The following is a 23047-nucleotide window of genomic DNA, read 5'->3' on the forward strand; positions in this document are numbered from 1 at the left end:
ATGCCAGTAACTCCATGGGTTACCTTGGCTTTGCTCCTTTTAGTGTCCGGCTGGTGTAGTAAACGGTACGTTTGGTTTTGTTCTCCTCCCGTGCTAACGATGTCGAGACGACGACGGTGGTGGTCGATAGATATAGATACAATCCTTCTCTCGGGACCGCTTGGCTCAGTAGCTGTGGGTTGGTGAGGTATGTCATGAGTTGGGCAAATGCACTCTCACAGTCGTCATCCCATTCGCGCATTTTCTGTAGCACCTGGAGGAATAGCGCGCACTTGTCGATGGATTGCGAGACAAACTGACTCAGTGCCACTAACCTTCTAGCTAGCCTCTGGACTTCGTTCAAGCTCCAAGGGGACTTCATGTCGATCATGGCTCAGATCTTCTCCAGGTTTGCCTCTATTCCCCTCATTGAGACCATGAACCCCATGAAGCTCAACCCTGCACATTTTGCAAGGTTGAGCTTCATTCCGTACTTTCGAAGGAGAGCAAAAGCCTCTCGCAAGTCATCAGGATGCCCCCTAGGATTGAGTACTAGGTCGATAGGCACCCCACGAGTGACGCGTATCATAAATCTTGCCCGATCTATGTCAACCTCAGTCTTATGCTGCCGGAGATCAATGTTGTTGGCGATGATTATGTCCATAATCTTTTAACAAACCAGAGAAATCTGCCTGTTTGAGGAGCATAATGGACCCACAACTCACAGTTGAACCTCATGATCAGTAAGGCCATCCACTCCATCTACATCAATGCCCTTATCCTCAACCATCTCCCCATCACCAGCATCTGTAGACTCCCTAGGCACCACATTTGGATATGCAATGGGTAACTGAGGGATACCAATAAAATGGGCAACTGCGTCTACTGAAAATGTAACTGATGTGCCCCGAACCAAGATTATGTATAAATCATCATATCGGCTGGCAACATCAATCTCAATATAAAACTCAAATATGATGTCGATGTAGAAAAAAATCTCCCTCCCTTCATCCTTCTGGTCAATGAATAGTATCCAACTGCGCTTGATGAAGACAGCTGCCAAAGGATGACCCTTCCAAAGAAAATCTTGAAAGTCAAAGATCTTCACCTAACACTCCGATAAAATAATCCTATCTTGAACTTCTTTGTTGGAGGGTCGCCCTGATCTACAACACTTCTTTCCCCTATAAGTGATATATATCGCTATATATATAGTGTGTATATATATATATATATCACTATATGATATTGTGATATATATTATATTGTATGATACTAGTACATGAGACTATATGAATATATCATATTACAAAAAAAGTGTGATTACCACGAGCAATATCATGGTGGTGTATAGTTATTTGTATATATGTGGATTAAATATATCAATACCATATATATAGTTATGTATCATATAGTGATATACTACTAATACTAGTAATATATACTACTATCATATAGCAATATAGTTTATAAAGTAAGAAAATTCGTTTGAACGTTAAAATCACATGTTCGAACACCATATTCGTGTTTGAACATTGTTGTCAATGGAAATTTACGTTCAAACGGAAATTTCAGTTTTGCCGCCTCCTGAAATAGTGGCGGGGACGTTTCCAACCAAGCCATCAGTAGCGGAGGAATGATCAAATGCTTCTTGTTATCGTTTGAATGCCTAACATGAAAATTTTGTCAACGGGAAAAAGATGGCACTGTTAATAGGAAGCGTAGGTTACTACTTTTGTCGCCATAATAAATTATGGCTTTTTTAAAATTCAACGACATCATCTCATATCTTGGGAACTTGTTACAACGATTTATCTCATCGTAGTAACTTAGTAAGTTTAAAAAAACACTCCCTCACTTAAATACCCCCAGAATGCCCACCACACTTCCTCATTTGTTTTGACAGAGAGGACTCCTTCGATTTTCACAGAGAAAGAGATATTGAGCGTGAGAGAGACAAAACAAGAACGAGAGAGGGGGGAACCAGAGTTCTCTTTATAGAGAAATAGAGATAGAGATAGAGTGGATAAGATTAAGGGAGAGTTGGATAGGAGGGATGCCACAAGAAATTTCTTAGGAATGATCTTTGTTAAATGTCTATGTCTTAACTCATGTTCTTAAATTTAAAAATTTTCTGTTATTAATTTTATTGTATTTACTAAATATGGTGTAGGTGATTTGTAGTTTATTGGGTTGTTTGGAGTTGCATTGAAGGTAAATATTGTAATTTCTACAAACTTAGTGTATGTATTATAGTTGAATATTTGTGTGTTTGTATGTATTATTCATGATAAAGGAGGTTGTGTTTGTGGATATTCACTCTATTTTGGATTATTTATTTGTTTGATGTTGTTCTACGTTTGCATCTGGAAATTGGGTTGAAACCATTCCAACTATATATGTAACCATTCGAACGGTTGAGATAGTGCGTTCGAACAATTAGTATATATGTTTGAACGTTAAACAGCATTACAATTTATATAAAATGAAAGAAAGAGAAATTTAATACGAATCACCCATTTAAATTAAAAAAATGTAAAATAATTAACACCATAATTAATTACTAAATAAATATCTTAAAAAAATGATGCACTTTTATATTATTTCAAAAAAATCAGAAATTTAAAACTTAGAAACACCCAATTAGATTTAATAAAATCATATAACATAATTAACAACATAATTAATTAGTATGAACGTAGAATTTTAAAAATGGGGTCATTTATATAAAATGGAAGAAAAAGAAATTTAATACTTAGAAACACCCAATTAAATTAAACAAAATATGTAAAATAATTAACACCATAATTAATTACTATATAAAGCTAATTTTAAAAATTGATGCACTTTTATATTATTTAAAAAAAATCAGAAATTTAAAACTTAGAAACACTCAATTAGATTTAATAAAATCATATAACACAATTAACAATATATATATATATATATTTTTATAGGAAATAGACTTCATTTCATCTATAAAGGAAGTTACATCTGTGATTAGTCAATACAGAGAAAACTCTTAATACAAGCCAAACTGCACATCTGTTGTACGCCTCCCAGCATACAAATTACTTTGTGAAGGATATTGTCTAAACTTCTAGAAGCTCTCATAAGAGAGTATGACTCTCTATATAAAATAGAGATAAAACACATCCCTACCTCCAAAGGAGGAAAGGGTATCCCAACCGCCCCATCCTCCAAAGGAGGAGAGGTATCCCAACCAACCCCATCCTCCATAAGGGGAGGGGTATCCAACTATCCAGATATGGACATAAGTCCAACAGCCTATTTCTTTTATAAGATAAAACAAAATACAAACACCAATTAAAACCCTGCAAAGAGCAAAGATACCCTACACAAATAAACAAAACACAAAACCCAGCATGAAAAAGCCCAGCCTAAAAAAGGGCAGCCTTAGGGTTTCATCTCTAACTTATGGTCGCCACCCTTCTTCAAGTTTCTTTTTCCTCTTTTTTCTTTTTTCTTTTTTCTTCCTTCTCTTTTATTTTCTTCTTCCTCTGTCGCCAGTAACGCTTCCTCCTTGGCTCGATCTTCTTTCGCTGCCCATCCTCCGCTCGAGCTTCGGCAGCCTCCACCTAGACTTCCTTCCTCCATCGTCCCTCTCACCCAGCCCCAGCTTCTCCCACCTAGCGCACGAAAATAGCGGCCACACGAGCACCCTTCGAACAGAAACAACCACCCATCACATGAGCCTAAGCACACGGCATCCTCACAACATAGGACAAATTGCACCACACGGCACAAACGCACCACAACCTCACACTGCACACAGCACAAATCGCACCATCGCACGACACAGGACCTGCGCACCGCACCTAGACCAGCGTACAGCAACACACGACAATATTGCAAGGGCACCATCCCAGTACCATCTCATGCGGGTTTTTTGGTCCTTACGGCACCTCAACCCCAGTGGCGGTGTTACAGCCCGCTAGAAATTCATTGGTGGAATTTCTATTAACTTTAGGAATCTCGTGAAAACCCCATAAATTTTTACGAATCGACCAATCACATAGGTTTTAGTCTGTCAACATAGTCAGTGTAATCACTCACTGTGGTGCTAGAAATATAAGTTTTATTTATTTGAGGTGGTTAGAAGTGTCAGAATGCATTATGGTCCACGCCATTAGACTCAGTGGATTATTTAGGATTTTATGGTGCAATAGCCTATTTTCATAATTTCGGACGAAACGTCTGTTGGAAATTGTGAAATTATTTTCATGGGCACTTTGAGGTTGAATTTCGGTAAAAGATTTTCACTATAGGTTAATATGAATATTTAGAAATTTTTAGTGTTAAGTTTATGATTCACTTTTTCGGAGTGAATAGTAATCTCGATAAGCGCACCAATTGCAGTGTTTCAAAATCACAGTGTGGAATGTCCAAATTAGATTGGAGAAGTTTTATTTGGACACTTGGCAAGATCTTAGCCACACTTAGTGAATAATTTTAGACACTTGGCACCATGAGGAACGTTTGTTGGATTTGAAGGAATCAAGGTGTGAGATCATGTCACTTAAGCAAAACTTTGTTTCATCTGCTCAACCAAATGGTGGCAGACCAAAAAAAAAGGTTTCAATCCTAGTGAAACCCTAAATGGTGAGAATCCAATTGAAAGCCCAAAAGCTTGGTTGAAACCGAAACCCTAAACGGTTTCCCCAAACCCTAAAATTGGCCTCTAAACCCTTTCTAATCCGATTTCTAGCATTGTGTTTAATCACTTGATTAAATCACTTCCACATGCTATTAATCCTTCAAATTTGTGTTTGAACATCATTATCCAACCTTGCTAACCTTGAAAAATTGATTGGGTCAAGTGATATTGGATTTGGGCATGATAGCAACCCAAACCCTCTTTAAACCCCAAAATTTAGGCCCATTTGGTTTAGGCCCATTAAGGCCCACGAAATTGGTCACCATTAGCATTGCTTCATGGCTAAGTTTTGTACCCCCACTTGGCTGGCCAGATCTGTACAAGAAGGGCCTAGAAGGTTCTTGAAATACTAAGGTAGAAGGCCACCTCACTCTTTCACTCTTACACTCTACCTTGAGAAAAGATCTTGGACTGATTTTTATGAGAAGAAAAGGCCAACACTCAACCTTTACTTCAGTCATATCACTTCCCATAACTTGTGTAAGAGGCTCTTCAGTCTACTTCCCTCGAAAAAGCAACTCTCCTTTACATTTTTCCTACATAGAACACAAAAGACACTCTCGGACAGTTTTTCTTACCTCTTTTGAATGCCTATTTCGATGCTTTTGTAAGTGTTTCCTTGCAACGTTTCCTCATGAAAATTGTTTCTTTTGGAGTCTAGTTTACGTGGATATCTTATTTATTCCATTTGGAGATCATTTGATTGGTCAAAAGTTATTTACAACCCCGAAAGGTCATTCTAGGCGATAAACTGGAGAGTGTGTTATATTTTGGAGTTTTTGACCAAGCTAATGAATAGATCTTGGTCTGAAATTTTTATGGAGTACTGTTAACATGTGTATATGGTTATTGGTTGAGGATTTGTTGCATGATTAAAAGTTTTGGTGAAATATTTTCTTAAATCTAGAAACTTAGAAACTGGAAGAGGAAAAACAGTTTTTGTTTTGAGAAAGTTTAAATCTTTTATGGTTTAATCTTATTCCAATGGTTTTGATATTTTTATTGGAAGATCCTAAGCATCTTATATACATGTTAGAATGTTATTTTGAAGATATTTGATGTTAGTTTCGAGGATATGAAATTTTATGCATTGAGATATTTGGTTAGGCCAAAGTGATGATGTTCTTGGCTAAATTTATGTTTTGGTTGATGTTTAACCATGTGATCTTGAGTTTGATGCTTGGATCTGTTTTAGAACATCTTTTTAAACCATGTGATGTTTTGGTTTGAAGATCACATCTTTATAAGTCATGGATCAAGAGGTTGATCAAAACAAGTTGGAAACAAAATTCTGTTTTGAACTTAGAAGAAAAACCAAAAAGTTCAAGTATGGTTTTGGTGATTTTGATGACTTTTGTTCATGATTCAAAACATAATTATTCTTAGGAATATGTTATGAGTATAGTAGAAGAAAGCTTTTGGTTTAATCATGAGTTTTGAGATTTGAAAGAACTACAACAAAAATCAAAGGAAATAGCCTTTGTAAGTTTCGGCCCTATAGAGTTTTAATGGTTGTGTTTAGTTTTAAATTTTTCTAAATTGATATTTGAGTTTAGGACAAAATTTACATAAGGTATGTAAATTTTGGTGATTTTTGAAGTTGATGCAAAATCTTTAAGTTAGGGGTAAAATAGTCATTTTCCCACATGTAGAGGGTAAAATGGTAATTTTACTCTAAGTTGATATTTCTCCATATTCCTAATTGTTAGTGATTAAGTTCTAATTTTTAGAAATCACTACTTTCAATTTCTCATGATCGCACTTGAGTTTTGTCTCGAAGCGCGAAGATCGAGGTAAGTTAGCTTTTAACTTACTATCAGTTTAATGTGTATGAGTGATAAGTAAGGGAACTAAATTGTATATACGCATGTTTTCATATGTGCCATGCCAAGTCATTACATATTTATCTGTTACACAGAATTTATTTTGTCATGAATTATTCATCTGTTACATAAGATATTCTGTCACGTATTACTATACATTGCAAGAATGTTGTGTTAAGTTAAGTATGTCATCTATTACATGTATTTCATGTCATGTAATATTCACTGTCACATGTTACGCCATGTTAAGAAATGTTGTCTGTTACATGGTATGCTATGTTACGAAATATTGCCTGTAACATGTATGACATGTTATGAAATGTTGTCTGTTATATTTATGTCTCAAAGTATGTCATGTCTGTCATCTTACGTTCATGTCACGTTATACTACGTCAGGACTTCTGTCTTTTATGTCAAGTTCATGTTACGTCACGTTACGAAATGTCATGTATGCCAGTTAAATTATTCATGTCAATCACGAACCTAAGCGCTAGGATGGAGTAATATCCTAGTAGAACTCCTTTGTTCACGCTGGAGTGTCTAAATAGGTGTGAAATTCCCTGGGTTGACGAAGTATAGTCAACAGGTTGAGAATGGGGCCTAATTAACTGGTCACCGAAGCGCGCCAGGCACTAACGCCAATGGTGCCACACATTATGTTACGTGTGTCCACAGTAAGTGTGGCACAAATAGATAAGTCATGGGGCCACAACAACTATGGAGCATGAAGTATGGGGTCACAACAACTGTGGAGCATGAAGTATGGGGCCACAACAACTGTGGAGCATACACTACGTGAGACACAGCAATTGTGACATGTAGAATACGTGGGGCCACAACAACTGTGGAGTACGTATTAACGCACTCACAGCTGGTATAGAAACCTGTGATGTGATGCGGTAATCGGCAGGGACACACGGCTCAAGGGGACCTGTGTAGCACCCATATGGTCACTTTAATGATTAAGTCTATTAAATAAGATTCCAAGTTCAAGTCATGTTTCACGTTATGTTATGTTCAAGTTTACGTTCAAGCAATCATGGTAATCCCATGAGACAAGAATATGTTTTAAGTTCATGTTATGTTATGTTCACGTTTACGTTATGTTCCAAATTCACATTTATGTTATGTCATGCTCAAGTTCAAGTTATGTTCAAGTTCATGTTCAAATTATATATGTTCACGTTCATGTTATGTTTCAAGTCCATGTTATGTTTCAAGTTCACGTTCATGCTATGTTTCAAGTCTATGTTATGTTTCAAGTCACGTTCATGCTAAACTTCAGTTTCAATTTATGTTATGCCAGTTATGTTATGTTGTATGTCAAGTTATGCTATGATTACTTATGATTTGATTATGCATTTATACTTTTACTACCATGCATGCATCATTAACCTGTGTGGAAGTTTCCTGTTAACTTGCTGAGATTTGTAATCAAATCTTACTGTGGTAGTCCCAACTACCACTCCCCCCGAATGGTAGATCTTATTACAGGATCTGAAGGAGAATCGAGAATCGACCATCTGGTAACGATCGATTAAGCTATGGTGTGACGTAGATGGTAGTACAGTAGTTACCTCAGGTTACTACTTGTATTTGTGGAGTTCAATCTCCAGCACTCTTTTGATCACAACCATATGGACTATTATTGTGATATCAGTTGTTTAGTACGTCATTATGAATGAAGTGTGTTTTAAGTATTTGGGATATTTCGGTTTGGTGCATAGTATTGCTAAAAAGAAAAATTATCCGCTACGAATATTGCATAATGCTATATGCATGTTAGGAATATTGCATCTTATATGTCATGAACGGGGACAGGTAACCTTGTGTTGCATGTCTCGACGCTTCAAATGTTCGTCCGATCCCAAGCTGAATTTGGGGGCGTCACAGGTGGCACCATGCGAGAATACACAGAAAAGAAAGAGACAAATAGTGTTAAGGGAGAAAACATATCTAAAAATGAAAAGAAACAGAAATCCGAAAGATAGAGTTTGGACTGGGGAAACCGAAACGTGTTTATATTAGATCTAATAAAAATACAAAAACACATAAATGAAACAAGACCAAAGAAAAGCAAAGGGGGGGGGGGGGGGTTTGAGGGGGGTGGGAGTGTTGGCTCCTCCTCCTCAGCCCCCTTAGGCTATTTTCGAAAGTGAGAAGTTGTTAGAGAGAAGTTGGAGCTTTTACAAATTAACAACATACTTAATTAGTAAGAATGTATAATTTAAAAAAGGGGGTCATTTATGTAAAATTGAAGAAAAAGAAACTTGATACTTAGAAACACCCAATTGGACAAAGAATAGCATATCTTTTGAACTCACGTACTAGTCGACGTTAAAATTGCGGTATAGTTTTGATGTTTTGCATATTGAGAAAAATATATGCGAGTCATTAGGAACTTTGATGTCAATTGAAGGAAAATCGAAGGATACATTAGACTCATGGAAGGATCTAAAACGGTTAGGAATAAGACCGAAAATGCAATTACAACAAAGTGGTGTCAAGGAACATACGGGCTAGATTTATTAAGTGACTAATGAAGATGAAATTACCGGATGTGGATTTCTTAAGTTTAACAAATATGTGTGAAAAAATTATTGAAAAATGACTGAATTAAAAAGTCATGATTGTCATGTATTTTTACAACGTATCTTGAATGTTGGTATCTGTGGGTACTTGATGAGATATGTGCACGTGGCTTTGACCGAGTTGGGTGTATTTTTTTAAGACTTATGTATTAGAATGTTCAATGTATAAGTTTTGGAATGTATGGAACGTGAAATTGCTAGTGTAAGCTGGAGAGTATTTACCCACCATCATTTTTCGACGCCATGGTTCATTTAGTAGTTCACTTGCCACGTGAGGCTTGACTTACAAGACCAGTCCAGTATAGATGAATATATCCCATTGAACGATTCCTTGGGAAGTTTAAATGCACAGTGAGTAACAGGGCCCACCCAGAAATTTCAATTACAGAGCATATATTGACAATGAGTGACATACATTTTGATGCCAAGACAAACAAATGTGTTTTATGTATTTTCCTAACACATAAGTACACATGGTGTTGAGTGTGGTTATTATTTGTGTGGAAGAGAGTTTGAAAAGGCTCAGTGATACGTGTTAAAAAATTGCCTCGAGATAGAGAGCCACTTGAAGTAATTTTTCATTATTTATTAATTAATATTGCAATCTCCTTAAAACAAATATATAAGATTATAAATTATTTAGTAATCTTCAATTTCAATGATCATATTAATGTGCTCAAAGAACATGAAGTAAATGAGATAAACTAGAAACATTAAGAGGAGTTCCTTAAATGGTTTGAACAACAGGTAATGACATTACAGACGCGAGTTTGAATTACAACATTAATATTATGATTGTTTATTTTTTTTTATGTTTATGCTTTCTTCAATATGTAGGTTGTACAAATGCATGCGAATAATCCAAACAATATATCGGCCGAACTGTATGCATTGGCACGTGGCCCATCGAGATGTGAAGAACATGGTTTGAACATGTTCTTCAAACCAGAAACATTAAGAGGAGTTCCTTAAATGGTTTGAAAAACAGGTAATGACATTACATACGCAAGTTTGAATTACAACATTAATATTATGACTGTTTATTTTTTTTTTTTATGTTTATGCTTTCTTCAATATGTAAGTTGTATAAATGCATGCAAATAATCCGAACGATATATCGGCCAAACTGTATGCATTGGCACGTGGTCCATTGAGATGTGAAGCTTAATATATTGCATATATTTTTCGGCGAAGTAGGTATCACACAATGGATCGAGAAAATTATAAAAAACACAAAATAGTAGTATCTTAGTTGTAGGAAGTCATGACAGAGAAACCATTGATTTCTATGAGGTTATTATCAATATAATTGGCTTGAAATATTTGGGGGAGCTTGTGGTATATCTGTTTAAGTGTGATTGGTGAGATTTAAGCGATCTTCGAAGGGGAGTGTGATCGGTGCAAAACTGCAAGTGCACAGTATCGTAGTTTTATAATAAAGTGATGAGAAGAGTATCGTCCTTGGGGATTGGTAACTTACTTTTGACAAATAATGAAATTATACTAATCTTGACTTTATTTAGAAAAGTCACTAAGATTTTTGTAATTGCAAATTAAAATAAAATTAATTCAAAGAGAATACTCAAAGAAAGGGAAAGATATTGTTCGAAGATCAAATCAATGTAAAAGAAAACTTCTAGGAAATCGATTTCACCTAATCCCTCACTATGCTTTACTCATCTAACTAATTGAATTGAATTCTCTCTGTTTGTTAGCAAATCTTCACAAACATCCAAAAGCCTCTTTCGATAGTCAATTGGAAATTATTATTGTTCATCATTTTACACAAGAGTATGCAAATTAATAAAGCAAGAAAGTTATAAGACCAATGATTTTAATACTACATAGGTTCATACAAGTCTTTCGATCTCTATAATTACCTATGCTGAAATATCCAAGATCTATCCTATAATTCCCTCTTTCGACAGCAAATCATAAGATTAAAATCATCTAATTAATGGCCAGTTAATTAGAAGCAATAACCCAGAATAAATCAGACAAACATAGAAGAGAATTACTTTAAATTAACATAGAAAAGCAAGCATAGTTTGGAACTAGATTACATCATTTTCTAGAATAAAGAAAATTTATTTCATGTTAAAAATTAAATTCAACATAAACGAATTCACCATAATTTTTCTGAGAGAATAATAGAAGAAAATGAACACTAAAAATACTCCTCGCAGTCTGCAGTGTCGTCCCTCACAAGCCGCAGCTTCTGAAACAAAAAACTCCAAAGAAATGCCCCTCTGAAAAAAACTCTCCAGTTTTGTGCTAATGATATGCTTAAATAGGGTAGGAAAGAAACCCTAATGTCTTCATATTCCCACACACAAAATGCCTAAATTTTAGGACTCAACTTGGCAGCCACATACGCTCTTCAGGAGTTCAAATTTGGAAATTTATATTCGAGAAAACTTTGTAGGCCTTTGAGATAGCTTTCCAACACATCAAAAATCGCATCAATCTGATATTAGAGCGAAAAGTTATGATTAAAATACTAAAGTGTGTCCATGATGTCTACTAGCGCATTTTGGACTCTAATCCGAATTATTCTCAAATCTCATCATTATCCTTATTTGAAGAGTCCTACACTCATTAAAAGTTCTTAGGTTGTTCCAAAGTCTTGCCCACTTGAAAGTCCTTTGAATTCAAATGGGTTTGGACTTGCTATTTTATAAACTCTGAAATTAAACATAAAAATCTGTTCAGGAGTATCCCAAAATAAATAGAAACTCAATTCAAGAATACACATTAATTCCAATGATTTCTATTAACATTTTAGCATTTTAGTCCAATAATAGGGTATTTAGACTAAATTTTAAAGTTAAGAAGTGATAAAATATAAGAAATTATGCAAGTCATCAGATTGCATGATGATGAATATTTCTTGAGTATTAATACATCGCAAAAGTTGTATGATGATGATTCTTTTGTTTTGGCTTCCCAAGTATCTCAAATATTCTACTTAGATGATTCTGAGTTAGGAAATTCAATGGTGAGTGGTACAAAAGTTTTCTCGAAGATGGTCCCTCTTCTCAAGAAGTATACCAAGAGAGTCAACCCGTCTTTAATTTATTTGTTGATTTGAGCCAGTGTGAGATGATTTCATTACATGAGAAATATATTGAGGCAAAAGCTGTCGATGCGGTAGTTGAGAATAATGTAGACTCATCTTAAGTATTTACAAATGACTAGGGCAAATGGGCAATTGAAATTGATACGAATTATTGATCTTTTTTGTATTCACATGACACTTTATGACAAATCTTTTATGTGATGAATGTACTAGTGCTTTGAAATCAAGCCATCGAAGAAGACGGAAGTTCACATCCGTCTGACTCACCCTTAGAGATTAACTCTCCAGAACAAGGTAAAAATATGATCATAATTTTGTTTCAATTAAGATAAATCATATATATTAAATATTTTCTTACTATTATTTCATTCGTTTCTTCAAGAAATATGATATTCTTTAGAGTTGATCATATAATCTCGTCGAGGTCGAGGCACTACTAGAGGCGTGACATTGGAAAAATATTGTAAGGTGGGTAAGATTAAGTTTAACATTTCTAACGAACATACTGGAGGTGAAGAACAACCAACAGCTTGGCTTGCATTGCATGTGGGTGCTCTTACACGAATTTATGCACCTTTGGTTACGAGTTCATAGCATAAAGTCACCCAAGATATCAAAAATCTCATCAAGAAGCGTTGTTTGGTAATATTTAATCGATTTCTAAAATTATTTAATGTCTATGCAAAATATAGAATATGCAAATGATTTGTTTGTGTATATATTTTTTAAATGATGAATTCGAACTAAATTTTTGCCAGAGATAGGAGCGTAAGACTGTTGATGAGCTTATGTGTAATGCATTACGAAAATATAAGGCGAGATATCATAAGCATTATAATAAGTTGGAGAACTGAACGAAGCATGCCAACATCCTTTTTAGGATGTCCGACCTTTCGATTGGGAAAAATTGTGACATGTTAGAAGATCCTACATATAAAGTAAATGACTTGTTTTACGTGTCATATTTTATAATTTTCTCTTACTAATGTTTACAATGTCTATGCAAGAGAGAAGTTCTATTAACAAAACAAATAGATCGAGCTTGAAGAGTCATCATCATGCAGACTCAAGATCTTTCCCTCTCTAAGAAATTACTAATGTTATTTTATATTTTTGATTGCTCAAGTTTGTTGTTTGTCATAGTCTAATGACTTTATATCTATAAAATATGTGTCTTAAAATAAGAGTCAGATACCAATTATGATTTGACAAAATTATATACTACATCGAATACTGACCGTAATGGAGAGTAGACTCATCCCGACGCCACTCATCCCGATGTCCTTGAAAATTATGTAAGCATTATTATCTATTTTAATTAAACATATTTAAATATTTGTAACAATATTAATTCTCTCTTATGTGTAGGAAAAAATTTGCGTCAGATCAAAATTCCTTAACAAGTGATGTTAACATTTTTACAAAAATTTTAGGTCCACGTTTAGGATATTTGAGTGGTTTGAGTCGTTGTGTCAAGCCTTATAGATCGTCCTCATTATCCAAAAATGCCTCCAAAAACTCTAAAGCGTTAGAGGATGTGAAGTTTGAGATTGAGGAATTGAGAACAAGGCAACATGAGTTAGAGGCTCAAGTGGTGCAATAGGTAGACATGGAGATGTGATTGAAACAACAAAAACAGCAACAAGAGGAGTTCAAGGGAGAGATGCAACTCCAAATGCATATGCTTATACAACAATTCAAGCTTCTAAGCAACTGATTTATATTATATAGATTTTATAATTGTTTCTGTATGATGAACACTACTGTTTTATTTATTTAGTTTGCACTTATGAGACTACTTTGTTGTTTATTGAACAAATTATAATGTATTTTTTAAGATGTTATGTATGTGTATTTAGTTTTTCATTATTGGGTAAAATAAAATTCCTATTGTTCGAGGACCAAAAATCGTTCAAACAGTCAGTCAAACCATTCAAACTGTTACATAGAACATTCAAACGTAATCCGTGATTGGTGCTCGAACATCAACCAGACATCGTTCGAACACAATAAGCATTCGAATGCTTTCGGACGACATTGAACATGACATCGATGTTCGAAGACTATACTCCACGTTTGAACGTCATCTTCTAGTAAATTGTTCGAACATATCATAATCTGAACGAACATTCAACGTAATGCTTTCGAACATCGTTGTATGTTTGACCACTAAATTTAACATTCGAACATTTTTCCATATCAATACATTTGAACGAATTTATTACGATCGACCACTCACCACAATGCATTTGAACATACTTCACAGTCAAATATATGATTTTACCATTCGACCATATATCTGTGACGAAATTTAATCATCCCAAAAGAACTTTCCGTTCAAACCCTATCGAACAATTTTGTTCACTTTTGTCCCAAAAACTATTTTTTGGAATTAAATTTAAATTTTCCTCCCAAAATGCTTTGTGGTACAGTAATATTGGGACTTCTAGGGGTGTATCGGTCCAGTCCAATCCTAGGGAGGTCACGGACAGAAAATATCTATCACTTTTGCCAGACTGGACTGTTAGCTATCAGTCTGGTTGGTTCATTCAGTTTGATTTGGTCTATGAACATTTTTTTTTCATTTTTTTCTTTTTTTGAAAAAAAAAATTAATACAAAAAGTTAATTAAATTAGTAAAATTAAAATTAAGCAATCTATTTGACATCTTATATATAGTTAATGAATATTAAATAATGTCATTGTATATATGGTCAATGGTGGTCTCTTAGATGAAAATTACATAATTAATTTATACAACTCTTATATAAAATAATATATAAAATATTTAGAATATATATACACATTCGGCCCCGGTCCCAAAAAACACACCTGGAGACTGACCAACATGACTATCGGTCCGGTCCGGTCGGATTTTTTGATCCTGACCGATAGTCTTACACCCCTAGGGACGACTTAGAAACGATTTTGCTCATCCTAAAAAATATTTTGGGACGAAATCAGAGTTATTTGTAGGGTTGTAAAAATAAACTGGAGAACCAAAAAAATGGCCTGGACCGGTTGGTTCAGTCCGATTTTGGACTTGTTCGGTCCTAGACCGATTCCTCCATTTTAAAAACCGATCATAACGTGTCCGGTTTCGATTTTATATTTTCTAGGATCGGACCAGTGCGCATATTTATATATTTTTAATTAATTTTTAATACTATATATAGTATTTTTTATATTATATATAATTTTTATAAATTATAATTATATATGAAATAATGTTATATTAAAATTTATATCATAAAATTTTAATCTTAAACATGAACATTTATTTGATCATATGTTTTAAATAGAAAATATATATTAATTACATTTTATGGCTTAATAAATTCTCAACATATTCTTTTTTTTTCTTTTTTTTTTTTGAAAGATAACATTCATATCATAAATCAAAGCATAGAAACAGTTCTGTCATGTTTAATACAATGCATAATTTCCAAGGGCCCTCTTCAATCCATACAGCTTCGTCATCTAACTGTAAAGCCATCCTTGCAAGGATATGAGCAACCTGATTGCAATGTCTGGGAGTAAACTGGATTTTCCGTCGAGTTGGATGCTTGAAAACAGACTTGAGATCTTCAACAATCTGGCCATACCATGAGCGATTCTCCTCTATGCTTAGAATATCTTGAACCAAATTCAGTGAATCTCCTTCAAACACAACCTGCTGAAACCCCAACTCAACACACAATTCAATAGTCCTCTCCAAAGCTACTGCTTCAGCTTGCAAAGGGCTGCCAATAAAACTTCTTGGCCATCCTACAGCAGCTAACAGTTCTCCTGAACTATTTCTGAAGACACAACCCCCTCCCATCTTCCCACCGTTTGAGATGAAAGCTGCATCCCAGTTGGCTTTTACGCAGTCCCCTTCTAGTCTGCTCCATTGAGCCAATCTCCTGCTAACATTCTGATCTACACAAGCAGCCTTGTCTTGAATCTGAGCCTGTTGGAAAGCTTCCAGTTCCAGTTTTGCCTTCTGCCACAACTTTGATGGACTATCAAAAAGATCATAAAAAACCCATATGTTTCTTCTCAGCCAGATCTGTCTGGAAACACAAGCAGCCAATTCTAATTCAGACCGTTAGTCGAGCTATTAAATCCTCCCAAGTGACAATAAAATCTGATTCAAAGCACTTAGCCTTCTGTAGAAAGCTTGCAGAATCAGACCAAACATCTGTAGCAGCCCCACATCACCACAAAACGTGGTTACTTGTCTCACTCTGTTGGTTACATATAGGGCATGCCTCATTAACAGAAATCTTTCTTTTGAACAAGTTGCATTTGGTTGGGAGTGCCTCACTAACAGCTCTCCATAAGAATACTTTAACAGCATGAGGAACTTGTGAGGGCCATATACGTTTCAATGACTGAGAAAAGTGTTGATGGTTAGAGCACCCTCCCAGGAACTTAGAAAGACTTTGATACTGTAAGTGATAGGCAGACTTCACAGAAAAAAGACCATTTTTAGTATGACCCCAATACATTATATCCTCTGACCTCCTCCTACTTACAGTCAAGGTTTTGATCACAACAGCTTCTTCAACTGAAAATATCTCATCAATTAGATTTTCATTCCATGAACCCCCATCCAGCAACAGTTTGTCCACTGTAGCCTCCCTCTGCAAACATTTTACAGGAGATTGTACCATATGAGTGTTAGGAGTTGGCAACCATTTGTCGAACCAAATTCTGATTTTCTGTCCATTTCCAACCCCATTCCATTCTTTACCAACTTAGTAGCACCCCTTGTAACACCCCAAACCCGGGTGGCTTGGAGAATTACTACTTGTCACTCATAAACATGTCTCCCAACACATCCAAAGAAAAATTCTCCAAAAACTTTATAAATGAAATCAATCTAAAATCTTCTCAATAATCTCATTACAAACTCCACACAAACTTTAATGCAATAATAATAAATCAAAGGGGTCCATAACCTCCCAGTAATAGTAACATACCAAACTGAAAACACCATAGGTCCTACTAAACCCAAACATATAATTAAAACTCAAAGGCATTAAAAACTAAGAACCTCAAGAGTCCTTATTCCAACTACATCTCCTCAGCTTAATCCATGTTCACCAATCTAATCCAGGTCCTCATTTGGACTCTCCACATCATCTGAAAAATATTATCATGATAGGGGGTGAGTTATCACAACTCAGTAAGCAGAAATCATATGCTAGCGTGCAAACATGAGCATTTATAAAGTAGAGTATGCAGAATAAAATATTTTCCAGAGTTATCATGCAGAACAGAACATATTTTCAAAATAACAGAGCGATGGTTTTAAAACAAGTAAAACCCATGGTACTTTGGCATAACATAAACTGAGTATCATCATCAGATCAAAACAGAGCATCAAACAGAGCAGAGACCATGTTTCACCCCCGTGGTAGGGTTGTGCTAACCCCGGTGGCCAAACCAGGCAGAGAGAGAGGTGAAATCTTTCCATTATTCTTCTCGGAGCCCCGAGTGTGCACACAGGAAAGACCACAATAAAACCACTTTGTTTCCAAAGTGGGTGCACTCAGAGACAGAGAAGTTGGTACCAACCCAAACAGAGCAGAGCATAACAGAGCAGAGCAGAGCAAAGCAGAGACAGAGTCAGATACGAAAACCAGTACACCATGCCAAAAGTTTTCACATGTTATATCAAAATAATACAGAGTACCAAAATAGAATCAGAACAGTTTGCACACGCTGAACACAAAAGTCAGAACAAATAAATGCACAACTTTTCATATTCTCAATATCGCTCTTTTCCAGATTTCAGAAATCACATGACAGAATTTAGCTCATGTCTACACAATGCATGTCAGAATATATTTTCCTTTTTCACACAGAGTTCATGAATAATGCAGATAAGAGACCGAGGTTGATCTTTGTTTTCACAAGTTTCCAACACAACACAAATTATGCAAGTTTTCATAAAATCAACCACAGTCTTATTAACTTGTATAAAAACCCAGCATAGGAACCCCGCTTACCTGACTCCTGCAGCGTATTATCTAAGCCTTGAAAATGATCTCTATCAATCTCGTCACCTATTCATAAAAATAATATAGATACGCTGAGTATTAAACGATAATTGACATAACGTCCATCTAATAATTAACACTCATAATCTCAACCCATAATATAGCAAAAACAACTCACTAATACTACTAAAAGTAATTTGGACAGCCCGCATTTCAACCCGAAAATACCATATTCTAATTTTAACAATTACCAAAACACCCACCAATATCCACGTCAAACACAAATAACCAGAATATCAACCCCACCTCAAAGGCCCCTAACTCCAAGCAATCATCACAACTCAACCACAATGCAGCTCCAACTATTAATCTCCACTCCCAACAGTCAAATAGAAACCCATATAGCATAAAAACAGCCCCCAAACAATCCCAAGCATTACTCGATTTACTGCTCGACCAACCCAAAATAATTCACAATTCCAAGACCATTCCAATACAAAGTGTTTGTTTACTCACTTAAAAATACCAGGAACTAGGAATCACAAGCCACGGAAGTCCAAGAACTGAAGAAAAGCAAACTCAACTCACGGCAACAACAAACTGCAGAAATGAGGATAGAATCAAAACAAATTCGAAGAGGAAAACTGCATGAGTACGTTACGGCAAAGAGAAATTCCAGCAAAGGTTTCAATGCTTACCCGAAACTCACCAACCCAAAATACTCCCACGCACAGCAACCAGAAAACTCACAAAATGCTACTCAAACTCACGGCAACAATAATTTCCAGCAAGGCTTCAATGCCGACGAAATGCACCAACCCAAAGACTCACCACACACAATAATCAGAACCCACGGCCACAAACAAAACTGCAGAAAAAGAAGATAAAACAAACCGAATACTAAGAAGCAGAATTCGCACGGTTATAGAAGGAGAAACCGAAACTTAAAGGGATGAGCAAGAAACCCTTACCAGTCGAAAATGGAGGGATCGCTCGCTGACTTGCAGAGGAAGGACCGAAAAGCATAAAGGAGAGAAAAACAGAGGAATGCAGTAACCGAAACCAGTGCTGCGCAAGAAGGAAACCGAACTTGAGGAAACTTGGGCAGAGAATCGGAACCCACAGACTAACGCAGCAACAAGAAATAAGAAGAAACCGAAAGAAAAGAAGGAGACGTGCGCGAGAGACGTGCGGGAGAAACAGAAACTGCGGAAGAGAAGGGAGAAAGAAACGGAAAACAGAGGAGAAAAAATCATACCTCCCAAAATGACGCCGCTCGGTGGTCTCACAAGACATTAAAATGGCTGGGCCATTTACACACACTGATCCGGCCACTGATGAAGAAACTGGGCCTTACACCCCTGATACTCCATATCAATGAAGGAGCCCCACCAGGTTTAGCACTCAAAATATCCTCATTTTTATAATATTTCTGTCATTATTCTAGCCACCAGAGAATAAGGATTGGTAAGGAGTCTCCAATACTGTTTAGCTAGCAGTGCCTGATTAAAAAATACCATATCCCTAAACCCCATACCCCCTTGGTCCTTTTGTAGGCCAACTGTTTCCATTGAACTCTATTCTGGTTTGACATGTGACCCCACCAAAATCTGGCCAACAACTGAGATATTTCTGTACATAATCTTTTAGGCAACTGGAAAACATTCATAGCATAAGTGGGAAGAGCTTGCAGAACAGATTTGGTCAGGATTATTGCCATGGAGAGAAATCTATTATGCCAAATACAATTATGTCCTGTACCTTCTTTTTGATACTACAAAAGGCTCTATATTTAGATCCACCCACCAACGAGGGTAAACCTAGATATTTGTCAGCATCATTAAAAATTCTAGCCCCAATGACCTCAGCTAAACCATCCTTAACCTCCCTCTTAGTGTTTGAACTGAAAAACAAAGAGGTTTTTTCCAAGTTTAATTAGTAATACTAATATACATTAGTATATTAATTACTATATTATCACTAACAAATAGTAATAATACCAATAGTATTACTATATACTAATAGTATTAGTGTATTACTATTATTTATATCTATTAATATATATATATATATACACAAGTATAAGTGATTAGATATTTAATATATGTTAAAATCCGGAAAACCGGATCAAACTGGACCGGAACCGATTAAACTAGAAGTACCGGTTTAAGAGGTTAACATGTGTGGTATCGATTCTTGAAAATGCAAAACTGATGTATACTGGTTCGATCCCAAAATTTATCCAAAATTGGACCCGTTACACCCCCAATTATTTGAGACAAAAATTTTCATCCCAAAAACCACCTTTTTGTTATAGAGGGTAAAAGATGATGAGATTTTTTTTTTTTGAAATAGAAACTGCTTTTAATCATAGATTTTCAGTCATTACAAAGCATTTCATTAAGAACCAAACTCAAAATAGCCTATGGTCCTTCCTCCATCCAACAAGTCATTCCTTCCCTAGTTAGTGCCAATTTTTTTAATTGACGTGCTACACCATTACCTTCTCTTTTTATAAACTGGATCTATCAATTTGGTCTTGTCTTAAAGACCCTTTTTGCATCCTCTATCATTTGGCCATACAAGCTCCAGTTTTCACCACCTGTTTGTATCAATCACAACTTGCATCCCCTTCAAATATGACTTTATTAAACCCCATATCTTTACACAGGTCAATCGATTTTCTCAAAGCCAAACTTTCTATTACAGCTAGTTGAGTCTTCATGTTAATCTGCTCACAACAAGAGACCATAATTATCCTTTTCTATTCCTGACTATGGTGCGCAGCTCCACTCTTTTATTTTCTTCATCAGTTGTTGCATCAAAATTGACCTTAAGAAATTTCCCCTCCAGTTTTTTCCATACCTATTTCTCTCTTCTGGTTTCTACTCTATTCTTTTTCCCCTCCTCCTTTCCTTGAACTTGCTGGTATTCTTTAAGACTCATTAAAGCATTTTTAACCACCTGTGCTAGACCATCAAACACGTTAAGACCACTTTATTTCTTCTATGCCAAGAGCTTCTCATAATAGCAGTAGTTTCCTCTAGCTTCAATACCTCCAGTTTTTTACTTAATTTATTCCACAGCTCCATGAAGTCATCACCTGCCACTACCCATTTCTGCACTTCACAGTCTGCACTACCTGCCTTCTGCCCATACATCATTCACAAATGGGCACTTCCATAGTGCATGCATTATTGATTCTTCTTCCCTTTGGCATATTGGACAATTGAAGTCTTCCACAATCTTCCTTTTATAAAGCAATGCTTTTGTACCTACCCTCCAAAGGAAATGTTTTGTGGCTCCAGAAATATTCATTCCCCATATCTTCTTCCATCTCATGTCTGTTTGTTCTGTTCTCGAGTCTCCCCTTAATCATTCTTCTTCTGTCTTGATCTAGATGATAAGCACTGCGTACAGAGAATTTGCCATCTTTGCTATAATTCCATATTATCTTATCTGCCCCACCTCTGTTACTAATTGGTAAACTGCACATCAGGTCAGCTTCCTTTCTATTAAATTTTTCTCTTATCAGGTCTTCATTCCATATCTTCAACTCCTTTATGATTAACTCACTCACATTTGCTTCCACTCCCAGGGAAGTAACTAGAGATTGAACACAATATGTTGTAGGTTTAGGCAACCATTTATGTTTCCATATTTTTTTCTGTTCTCCATTTCCTCCCCTCCAAAACATACCTTTTTGCAGTAAATCCTGAGCCATCCATACACTTCTCCATATTAATGATGGTGAGCTACCCTACTTAGCTTCTAATATGTTCTCACCACTGAAATATTTTCCTTTATAAACTCTAGCAGCTAAAGAGGTAGGATCTTGCAAGAAAATCATGGATGCCATGCTTATCTGGGTGTTTCCCCACCTGAGATTTGACAACATTGCTGATATCTCATGACAAAATTTCTTTGGGCGTTTGAAAACAGACATAGTGCAAGTAGGAATGGCTTAAAGCACAGCCTTGATCAATACCTCTTTTCATGCCTTAGACAAGTGACTGTTTTTCAAACTGTTTATCTTCCTCCATATGCGACCTTTTATGCACCTGAAGCTATTATACTAGGATTTTCCAACTATTGATGGTAAACCCAAATATTTTCATACCTCCCACTTACTACTAGTCCTGCTTCTGTTTTAATCTGCTCTTTTATTGCTATTTTAGTATTTGTGCTAAAGAAAATGGATGTCTTGTGCCTATTCATTTTTTGACTAGAAGACTTTTCATACAACCCCAAAATGGACGGCAAGTTGTTCCAATCTCTAATACTGGCTCTACTGAACATAACACAAAATCATCTGCAAAAAGTAAATGATTATTCTTGGTCCTCTTCTTGATTAAAGAACTCAATCCCTCAGCACATAAGATAAAAAGATAAGGAGACACAGAATCTCCTTGCCTCAATCCAAATTTTTGGAGTATTATTTCACCTAGATTTCCATTTTGATAATTACTGAGTAACTCACTGTTCTTACACAGTTCATTACTAATTTAATCCATTTCTGATTGGATCCTAACTTACCCATAAAAGCCTCCAGGTCATCCCACTCTACATGATTCATATGCTTTTGACAACGGTAATACTTAATTTATTATTATATTGTTATCAATTTAGAAAAGCTTGGTTAATAACTTAATACAAAGATCAACAGATCGGAAGTTCATTTGTAATTTAGCAACGAAATATCTCGAATTAGTGTATAAATAAAAGTTTGTAACCTTTCCTCATTCAACAAAATTGCACTATTATTCATTTATCTATCATAAAATTATACAAAATTGCAATGGGTCCAATAGATTAACTATGCACACTACAATTGAAGCATTTACTGGAAATCTCAAAATCAGTGAACAGAGGTTGAAAATGATTTGGGGTCCGACTTTGAAAGTAGTA

At 35.7% G+C, this 23047-nt stretch overlaps 1 protein-coding gene across 1 annotated transcript; it reads right to left on the reverse strand.

Moving 5' to 3' along the window:
- Positions 1-700: 700 nt before the first annotated feature.
- LOC109004942 lies at positions 701-21863 on the reverse strand. The gene is made up of 6 exons (XM_018983646.1): positions 21839-21863; positions 21558-21745; positions 16670-16777; positions 16403-16582; positions 15619-16200; positions 701-1051 (listed from the first exon to the last, which is right to left on the reverse strand). Exons 1-6 carry the CDS (start codon positions 21861-21863, stop codon positions 701-703), a joined length of 1434 nt encoding a protein of 477 aa, XP_018839191.1.
- Between the last annotated feature and the right edge of the window lie 1184 nt (positions 21864-23047).

This window comes from Juglans regia, chromosome 2 (assembly GCF_001411555.2).
Source record: "Juglans regia cultivar Chandler chromosome 2, Walnut 2.0, whole genome shotgun sequence".
NCBI classification, from domain to species: domain Eukaryota; kingdom Viridiplantae; phylum Streptophyta; class Magnoliopsida; order Fagales; family Juglandaceae; genus Juglans; species Juglans regia.